General features: G+C 40.6%; 1 protein-coding gene across 6 annotated transcripts in view; it reads left to right on the top strand.

Annotated features, from left to right (window-relative positions):
* Positions 1-286: 286 nt before the first annotated feature.
* The window catches only part of col22a1 (collagen, type XXII, alpha 1), a 48636-nt gene continuing 38433 nt past the window's right edge, over positions 287-10489 (top strand). For 5 of the 6 annotated variants that reach the window (XM_029513906.1, XM_029513904.1, XM_029513905.1 and 2 more), the window contains exons 1-4: positions 287-480; positions 2498-2646; positions 2736-3302; positions 7330-7410. In XM_029513906.1, the coding sequence (XP_029369766.1) occupies positions 2556-2646; positions 2736-3302; positions 7330-7410 (739 nt within the window). In that variant the 5' untranslated portion in view covers positions 287-480; positions 2498-2555. Of the gene's footprint in view, positions 481-707; positions 773-1019; positions 1071-2497; positions 2647-2735; positions 3303-7329; positions 7411-10489 lie in introns of those variants that run through there. The other variant, XM_029513901.1, reaches the window with a different exon arrangement.

Genomic DNA, 10489 nt, shown 5'->3' with positions numbered 1-10489 from the left:
GGCGGTTGCCAAGGAGCCATTGCCTTTTCTTTGAGGGCGACACTTCAGATGGGTGCAGCCATAAAGCGGAGGTGGGGGGGGGGAGGGACAGAAATATCCAGAAAGTTGGGTCTATAATTGGCTGAGCCTCTCAACCTTTTTTTCTTTTTTTTTTTTTTTCCTGTGTGAGCACAGCCCAGTTGAGAACAGTAGAAGCCACCTCGTCCTCCCAGTGAAACCCAACACTTTCCCCCCCTCCAGTTCCCTCCCACTCTGCTCACCCATCCACAAGGTTGCTGGAGATCACCTCACTTTTTGACAACACCATACACTGGATTGTCACCCTGGATTATATAATAATCCCAGTTTGATTGCTGTTGCCTGTTGGGGAGGTATTTTGGATTATTATCACCTGATAATGATGCTGCCCTGGTGCTGATTCAGGGTCCGAGTGCGGGAGGCAGAGATACCTCCACTCACGCTGACTGAGCAACAGAACAGGTAGGAAAATCTAAGAATCAACCATTAGTCACCACTTTCTTTGAAAACAGATTCTATTTTGTTTTTCATTCTTTAGCAAGTTTGAGTTGTTTATTTATTTTTCATCCACATGTTCAGATGATCATTCACACATGGGGGGGGGGGCTCCTCCTGTTTTTTGCATTTTGGAAATGATAAACGTGCTGCTTCTGTTATAGACATCTATGTTGCAGTCCCAGGTCTGCCATTGAGAGAGGAAGTGGAAACAGATCTGGTGATGCAGATCCACAGTTTCTGAAGAATCTGGCCTCAGGTTCAGAAGCAAATCAGCTTGTTTCCAGTTTTATCTTGGATAATGTATCAGCTTGTAAAAGTGCAGATTAATGCAACACAAAAAAGGGAGATGTGTACAATGTATTAAAATGTAATAGCAGATGAAAGGGAGACATGTTAGAATATTTTAGAATCATTCAAAGTTAGCTAAAGAGGATTGGGAGCATGAATCCAAATCTTGTTCAGCTGCTTTTACAGGGCGGATGAATTCCTGCCTTCTTTTTCAGTGAAGTCTCGCAGTGCTGAATTTCTCGGATCTTAAATGCACACTAATGGAGGTAATTAGGGCGACACAGCTCGCATGCTTATTCTGCTCATTAATAGCAGCAGTGAAACCAAGTAGCAGAAATAGACCAATGGACAATCAGATAAGGAAGCTGGTATCTGAAGGCTAGAGCACTTTTCTTTACCCACTGTAAATAATGCAACCTTTATTTCACATGCTATGGAGGCCAAGCCGCAGCCAACAGACTGCTGTTTTTAAAATTGTTTCCTCCTCCACAACATTCTCTTTAAATGACTTTCTATTTCATGTATAACTCTTTCATACTACTTTACATTTTCAGACCCAAATGAGCAATTATGTTGTCATTTGGAGTCTATGATATGCTTGAACCATGGTAACCTCCTGATCTACTACTTATATAGCTTAGCCATAATTAATTTTATGTAACGTAATATGTCTGACATCAAAGCAGTAGTTTGACATTGCGACTCTTTGGTCAAGACCTGCTCTCTGTGTAAAGTGCCTCGATGTAACATTGTTATGATTTGGCGCAATATAAACCAATTTGATTCGATTTGATTCAGCTTCCTTTCTCACAGATAGATGGGAGAAAACTGATTGAGTTTCCTCTATTTGGTATGGATACTCTTCAACTCTGGCAAATGAATATATCAGCAGCACTTTCAGGGGAGATATCAATTTGCACAATTGGAAGGAAGGAGGATGGTAAATGACTTTGAGGGATTTTTATCAGTTTCTCAGTTCATGCATAGCACAGACTTTCCTGAACCTTCCCCTGATGACCCCCCACACAGAACTCCTCCAGTCAGGATGAGTCCATGTTATGGCTACAGTTAGTCACACATCAGCCCAAATGGCAGGCATCACAACCGCTGTTCGGTTGAACAATACGTGCAAGAATAGTTTTATGTTTATACAACAGGTTTCGCTCTGTGCCACCCAGAGCAACATCCTCATAAATGAATCCAGCGCAAAGGCGTTGAGATGTTCTGTCCTACAGACTGTTGGATACATCTCCAAAGGACAACTAGTAATACCCAGTGCCCCCAGTAACCCTCATATTGTCCCGACTGCATTGTGAGTTAAAATAGTTCAAAACAATAGTTTGGCAGCAAGTTCTAACAATCCTTGGTGAGTCCAGGTTTCCTGGGTGAGGTATTTACTTGCTTCTGTAGAGAGATGTATTTCAGACTTCAATTACCACACCCTGAGAATATAGAACATTTCCTGTGAGCTTTCATAGCAGACACTTAAAAAGGGAACAGGAGAAATACTGGACTCTGTTGAACAGAGATTATCGCAAGTTGTGTTCATGGCTCAGTGATTAAAAAGAAGCAAGAGACATTTTGGCAAAACAGGATTTAAATTCTGAAATGTTAATTTCGGCTTAGTAGCTGCAGCCTCTGCTGGAGAACATGTAACAGTGAATTGTTGATGTGTCCATTTACACTTCCACAGACTGGAAAGCTTGATGGTGGTAATAAGATAAACAAAACAGATCCAAACCGAGGCTGAGATGGAATTACGAGTGGGACTTAGGATCACCCTGGTCTTGGTCATCCTGGCCTTGACTCTTTCTGGTGAGAGAGTGGGAGCACAGAGGGCAGGTAAGACCATTCAGGCTAAGAAAAACGACACCTTTTTTTGCCTCCTAATGTGAGTAACGAGCAATTCCTCCTATATTTTTCTACCCCAGGGTGTAAGAGTGTCCACTATGACTTGGCGTTTATACTGGATACCTCATCTAGCGTTGGAAAAGAGAACTTTGAGAAGATCAGACAATGGGTGGCCAACCTGGTGGAGTCTTTCGATGTAGCCGCAGATAAGACAAGAGTAGCTGTAGTTCGCTATAGTGACAGACCCACCACTGAGTTCAATCTGGGGAGACACAGGACTCTGGAAGATGTGAAGCGAGCTGCGCGTAACATACGCTACCTGGGGGGAAATACAATGACTGGGGACGCTATCAGCTACACAACTACCAACATCTTCACAGAGCGGAACGGAGCAAGGCCCATAGCCAGAGGCATTCAGAGGGTGGCTATCCTGCTCACAGATGGCCGAAGCCAGGATTATGTTCTGGAGCCCTCTAAGGCAGCTGCCAAAGCCGGCATCAGGATGTTTGCCGTGGGCATCGGGGAAGCGCTGAAGGAAGAGCTGGAGGAAATTGCAGCTGAGCCAAAAAATGCCCACGTCTTCCATGTGACAGACTTTAATGCCATTGACAAGATCAGGGGCCGGTTGAGGAGGAGGCTGTGCGAAAGTAAGTCAGCCATCAGGCCCAGTGCCAACGCATCACTCACACTGACTGCCACATGGCCTGTCTTTGAAGACTCACTTTGAAGTCTGCCTGCTACACTCTGAACGTGCACTTAATCAAATTAGACTCTTATTTTAACCTTTAACCACCATAAAGGAGGAAAAGACCCAAACCACAAAACCCCACCCTAACCACAAAGAGCTGCTGCACATGCACACTCTGCTGTCATGGCTTCTACTCGACTGGATATGAAAAGTTTGAGGGGGATGTTGCAAGAATTGGTTTGTAAATGACAGTTTTCTAACCAGGACATTTTTGTGGCGCGGCTGCTTTTTACACTGCTGCTTTGGTGCTGAGGTGTTTAGCACTGGAACTAACCTAACTAACCTAAATAATTTTTCCACCAGTGCCCCGAGAAAGTTCTTCGATACAGACACACAGGCGTAGAATGTAGTTGACACTAATGAATTAGCAAATATAGGCCCAAATGCAGAGTAACACTGCTGTGTTGGCTAGTAGCAGTCTGCAGAAGCTGACGAGTGCCTGCGTGTGAGTGTTTTCATGGAGAAGATGGATGCTTTGCACTCCAACGCTTCAAATTCCTGCCTAAAATTAGCCAGACAGGAAAGAAAAGGATGGCTAAGTCTAAGCCACATACAGTAAATACAAAAACGGATAAGACATGATTACACGGTTTAGCGTGCAGATGAACATGGGCAGACTCTCACCTTAATTTGGCTCTAGATTGTCATATTATGATTATTCCTCAGAAGACTTTAAAAGCACCTTCCTTATTTTTTAAGGGCAGATCATCTTGCAGTGGGATGCTGGTGCAGGGGCAGCACAGCCACTGACCTTTGCCCTTTGTCTTTAACTTCACGGATTTTCAAACTGCCGACCAATAACGTAGATTACATATTGTGAAACATGTAGTACAGTGAGTTTGTGGAGCAAACCAAAAGGATAAATTTACACCAAAAGAAATTTCCACTGTTTTCTTTCTGTAATCTCTAAGTCTCTAAGTATATCAGTGGTCAGCACAACTGGCTCACTGAGCAATGCGAGTTATTTTCACCCTGAAAATTATAGATCTAATGTTTCAAGTGGGTCCAGAGCAGCAGCTCCAGTGTCCATGCTGAAAGTTTTCACCTTTCATCTAATCTTAAAAAAGAATACTATTTATTCTACGCTGCACTGATTCATTAACGTGTGTGGGCTCACTTGAGAATTCCAGCACAGACTTGACCTTACATGACCCCAGTGATGCAGGACGAATAACAAAGCACCAGTCTAACACTTAGAATGTGTTTAAAGGTCCCATAATTTACACTCACAATGATGATTCATGCGATATATTTGCGGTTTCAAGAAATAGATAGAAATAGTTGCTGCTCTGTTGTGACGTCACTAAGTTTGTTTTATGAATGTGTGTTGTATGCACTTTTCAGTGGACTGAACACTGATACTTTCACAGCTATAATTTCTAATAAACCCGACCAGCTATAGAGGTGGAAATCTCAACTTTCAAAATGGGACCTTTAAAAACTCCACAGAAAATCTACAGCCTTGAACAGCCAGATGCCTACATTATAGTTTTACATGTGCAGGGAGTAGCTCAGCTATCCAGCATGCTAAGTCTCAAAGCTGTTGGACAAGACTGCCTTTAAAAAAAAAAAAGTGCCACACGTTAGATTCATTCACAGAATAGTAATTCTCGGTAGATGTACTGGCTTTATAAACAAGTTAACCAAGTATCCCCTTTCGAAATTTTTCAGCATCACCTAACAATGACTTTAAGACCGAAGAAAAAAGAATTACTCAATTTCATTGCTAAACAAACACAAGTCAGGCACAAACAAAGACAAAGTATACAAGTGAAATTAAAAATTAACCATGAGAAACTGACGAGATGCCGCTCGCAGTGTTACTAAAAAGTATGCATATGCTGCCAGTTGAATAAGCTGCTTGGATTTTCCCATTAGACATGCTCTGGGCTGTGAATGTAACAGGAAAAAACCAACCATGTAAACAGAGCTGTCCTCATAATGAATACCACGAAGGTTCAGGGCCTCTCTGACGTGAGGATTTTTATAGCTGTGATTTAAAGAAAATGTTGGGTTTAATAGTAGATGCTTGGCAGATCCTTGATCTATGAGGGAAGCTGGAGTCTCTCACTGTGATATTTTGGGCTCTAAACAATATTTAAGACTCACAGGACAGGCACACATCGTTGAGCTAACAATGGCTTTAATGAGAAGATCCTCTTCATAGATGTATAACAAATTGATGACAGGTTCATCACAAGCTGTTGTTGACACGATCCACAATATGAAAATGAATCTTTCTTTATACAACTTGTTTATTTATTGTTCAATTTGTCAGCTGTAAGAGGAAGCATATCTTAGTGATGAATCCACACAGACATGCACATAGACAGTTTATTCTTGGTCTTTGTGGCAGCCCTGCTTTAATGTATGTTGATAAATTGAATGTGCTCTTGGATAAAAAAACAAAAAAACAAACAACTAAGAAAAAAACAAAAACCTTGTAAAGTTTTAAACGCTCGCTTTACCAGTTTGTGAAAACAAAAGGAACAAATTGTCTCTCCCCATCTTCCCATTCAGATAGTTTTTGGTTAATTTCCTGGATTTTTATCTATTTTCGTCTGAGGTTTTTTGCAGTAAAATAGGAGTAATCAAGAGGCATGCACAAGGGTGCAAGCCCATAGCTATGAGACCAGATCTTTGAGGCCATACTTTGCAAAATGCTATTGTTAAAATATTAACACGTTGAGAAATATGTTTCATTTAATTAGAACACTGTTTGAAATCATTCACTCTTGGATATGGGCTCGTCTGGCAAAAGTTCTCATATCTTATACCTAAAAATCCAAAGCTAGCCAATTTACACCCAAGTTAGCATTTTCATTCTGTAAACATGTATCCTCAAATGCTCACAGTGAACTTGTTAGCATGCAGGTGCTGAAGATGTATCACAGGTTTAGCATGAGAATAAAAATACACACCAAACATTGCGTATATCTACAAGAAAAAAACAATAAAATTGATGTCAGAGTGTCTCTACAGAATAGAAGGGATCCTTGAACTTATAATAATTCCTCCCTACATGACATGAATGTCTGTACCAAAATTACATGGCAACTCACCCAATGTTTTTTGAGATATTTTAGTCTGGACCAAATTAGTAGATTCACTGACCGACTGATGTTGCCAGGCCAGGGCCCACACCGGGAGCCAGTCTAAAAATTCATCAGAAGTGTATCTTTTCAGAAACAGCATCTCTGTTACTACAGAAGGATCCACAGACCTGCTGTGAACAGTTTCCATGTAAAATCCTGTCCATTAGGGCTGGCAGACAGTTTCTACATCATATGGTTACGTTTTCAGGCCTGTACCAAAACAGAAAGCAAAGAAATCCATCATCTCCACTGTTGTATGAATGTCCATCAAATCTCTAAGCCAATGTTTACGCATATTACACTGAAGAGGATACATATCTGCATTCTTCAGTTGTGAAGCTGGCATCTCAACACAAATAGAAAATAAGCCTCCTGCCAATAAAAATTCGACCTGATGGTGTTGCCTTTCTCACTGTCATCACCATCACTGAAATGTGTGTGACTGGAAATATAAAACTGTTACTGCTCATGGGCCTGCAGTTTGTGCCCCCCGCCCACAAGCACAGCCACCGTGCCACTCACTCACCCACACACTTGAATCCCCAGACATCAGGCAGTGTTACATGGAGGGGAGTCCGTCTGGGCTGGTGCTCCTCAGATTACACATCAGACCGGACATCACGTCTGAATTAGATCACTGCTTCCTTAAACAATCCAACAATTCACACCGTACATCTCGGAAAATTTAACAATGAGCGCATTTGGAATGAAACAGCTTTTTAGCTTGTTGCTAAATGACTCTGATAAAGTTCTCCCCTTCTTTTGTTCCGATCAGAGCTTCCTATTGGAACTGAGAGAATGCCAATCTGACATGCTGTCCTTTCTCCTCAGATGTCCTGTGTCCAAACATGAAGGTTCAACCTGACCGATTTAAGCCCAGCAGCACCAGTTATGGTCTTGAAGAGGTTCCAGGTATGTGCAAACTGCTGCTTTTGTAATGGCAACATGCAGCGCTGGCGATACTTGACAACCACAAAATCACATCTTTATTTTTCAAAACATTTCCCACATGTAGCTTTTTTCAAAAGAGTTTTAAAAAAGGCTATATTTTGATTTATTTAAGGGCAGATGTTTAAATGGCTTTCCCCTATTTCGATTCTACTGAAGACTGAACTGGTTTTATTCATGACTTGGGTTTTTTTTTTTTTCTTTTTTTTTTCGGTGGGCTATTTTTGGTCTAGCTTGACATTGCCAACATAAAAAATGTCGCACAGGAAAAAAATCTGTACCCATTTTTTTTTTACATGACAATAAAACTATTTGACATCCAAGTTGTGCATTAGAAATTCAGATGCATTTTGGTTATGATTCCAGGTAGCCATTAACTCTCCTTCATAACACTGATTGTAGAGAAAGAACAGACAAAAACTGATATGAAACAAGTTTTGGTTGGCTTTTTTTTTCTCCTCCTTTTTACCTACAAAGATATCTCTTTCTCCTCTATGGAGTGTGGTGATGAGTCTATTTGATTCAACTACTGTAGCTTCTAGCAATGAAGCAAATTGCCATATATTTCAAAATGTCCATCTCTCTAAATGCAGCTGTGATTTTAAGGGTTAAGGGATTAAGTTAAGGGATTAAACCAGTCTTTTACCACGTGAAGTGTATCATTAGCCCTCTGTCATTTAATACATTTATTTCATTCATTCCATTCTCCTGTGTTCGAGTTTTCTCAGAAGTCTTGAGTAGCGTTTATCCAGAAAGGTCGGATGTTGTTACAAGAGGGCCTTCTGGGGGATCTGAGTTCCTGTCTGAGTCTTCCGCCCACATCCATCACACTAAGAGAAAAAACAGATGCGCAGACATGACTGTTTGGACCCCTGATACGTTGAACTTCATTGAGATGTGAGGGCAGCGGAGGTTTTGTTTTTGAAAAGTTGACTCAACAAATTTGACTGAGTTGACATCAGTTGACATCGTAAAGGGTTTCACCAAGAGGCCTATGAATGTGGCTTTTTTGAAGGCTAACTTTGCCACGAGGATGGCTGTAGATTATTTCAACATTTGTTGATTTTAAATATTTACTTATTTGTTTCTTTCTTTTTTTAACAGTTTTGTGTAAAAAAAAAAAAGAAATCAATTTCCCAGCTGTGGACTGTTGTTAGCCTGCAGCTTACAACAGGATATATTACATTGGCCATGAGGTACGCTGCATCCTGGATGGGTTGTCAGGCTATGACATACTGTACATGTACATGTAGACAAACACACTCCGATAGGAGATAGGAGAAAGTTTCCAATTCATCTAACCTGCCTGTGTTCGGTCTCATGGAGGAAGCCACAGCACCGGAGCAAATGCATGCTGACATATCATCCAAACTGGCAAATAATTTAAACACCAGTGCTCTAATGGGCTAGTCACTAAGATGAAAAAGAGAATAAAACATCTGCCGTGTAGATGTGGAGTAAGAAGTATCTAATCAGAGATGGACTTCATGTGGCTGATATTTGATGAGCAATAAAAATCCAATAGCCATCACTAGTTAGGTATGTCTTCCTGACCAAAAGTGAAACCCACTGAAACCCAACCATCTCCTTTTAGACAGTCATAGCTAGGAATGAGTTAGATAGCTGAAGCCAAGCATTGTTGAGGACACTTACATCTTTCAGTGAAGTAAAAGTCTACATAGAACTACAAACAGCAGCGTATTTTAAGTGCTTTATTATTGTACATGAATTACACAGCTGTAATACTGAATTATGGATATGCAACATTTCAGTGCGCAGATCTGAGTGGAACGGATTGGCAGAGGCAGAAAAAGTACTCTTATTCTGTAGTTAGTTGGTTCTGTAGTAGAAGTAGAGATACATGTGTAAATAATGCTCTGGTAAAAGTAGAAGTACTGATTCAACTCCTTTACTCAAGTAAAAGTAAGAAATTACAGGCTCTGAAATGTACTTTCAAAGTAAAAGTAAAAAGTAAAAATGAATTTTTTGCAATTAATGAAACACAATACATCTTTTGATCATTTCTGCTACAGTACAAGTTCTCAGTTCTCTCTCTGCCGTCCCCTCACTCACTCACCTTCTTCCTGCGGTTACCTGTCCCCCCCTCTTCTTCTTCCTCTTTCCCTCTCTAGTTAGTCATGTCTTTTACGTATGCTTTTACGTTGTGTCATCTGTGGAGGTTTCATATTTAATATTTAATATTTAAGCACTAAGGTCTCTATGATGCATATAGCAAAATATATCAAAATCGGATTGAAAACATTGAACTTGACTACATATTCCTCGATAGTTTTACCTCTAAATTGTGAAATCCTTAATTTTGACATTGCAAAACTGATACACTTCTCTGCTACAACTACACATTCTCAGAAGTATGTTGTTTTTGTGTCACGAGTGCAGGCAGGTTCAGGTAAAGTACTTAGCACTGCAGCCTCACAGCAAATGGGTTATGGGTGGCCTCCATGGGATTTCTCCGGGTACTCCGGCTCTCTCCCACAGTTTAGGGAGGGTGTGATTGTGAGAGTGAATAGCTGTTCATATCAGCCCTGTGATAGACTGTTGACCTATGTACGAGGGCACCTCTCGTGTACCGTAAAGTCAACAGCCGTTAAAGGATAAGCGATACTGCGAATGGATGCATCGTCATCTACAAGTTGGAGTGACTTTTTGTCAAGCAAAAAAAAAAAATAAAATAAAATAAATAAATAACACATCCAGCAGCAGCACTTCCTAGTATTGAGACACGTTTGCATAGCCTTGCCTCTAGGCCAGTGCTAATTACGTGTCTTTGCTCCTTTTCTAAACTCCAGCAATCAAAATGAACGTTAGATAAATCCCAGAAACCTAATGATTTGTTAAGCAGATGTACAACTGTGAAACTGAAAGCGCTCTAACTGGAATAAATCTATGGGTTGTCTTTTGTATGCCTTTCTGAGTTAGAGCTACTGTCAAAGTCTTGTTCTGCTTGGAAAATTATAAAAGATTTTTTTTTTTCTTTTAGCCAACAGCTAGGTAAATGTGGAACACACCATAAATATACTGT

Source organism: Echeneis naucrates, chromosome 11 (assembly GCF_900963305.1).
Source record: "Echeneis naucrates chromosome 11, fEcheNa1.1, whole genome shotgun sequence".
Classification (NCBI taxonomy): Eukaryota; Metazoa; Chordata; class Actinopteri; order Carangiformes; family Echeneidae; genus Echeneis; species Echeneis naucrates.
The sequence above is the reverse complement of the archived record's forward strand: the minus strand, read 5'-3'. Positions and strand labels throughout refer to the sequence as shown.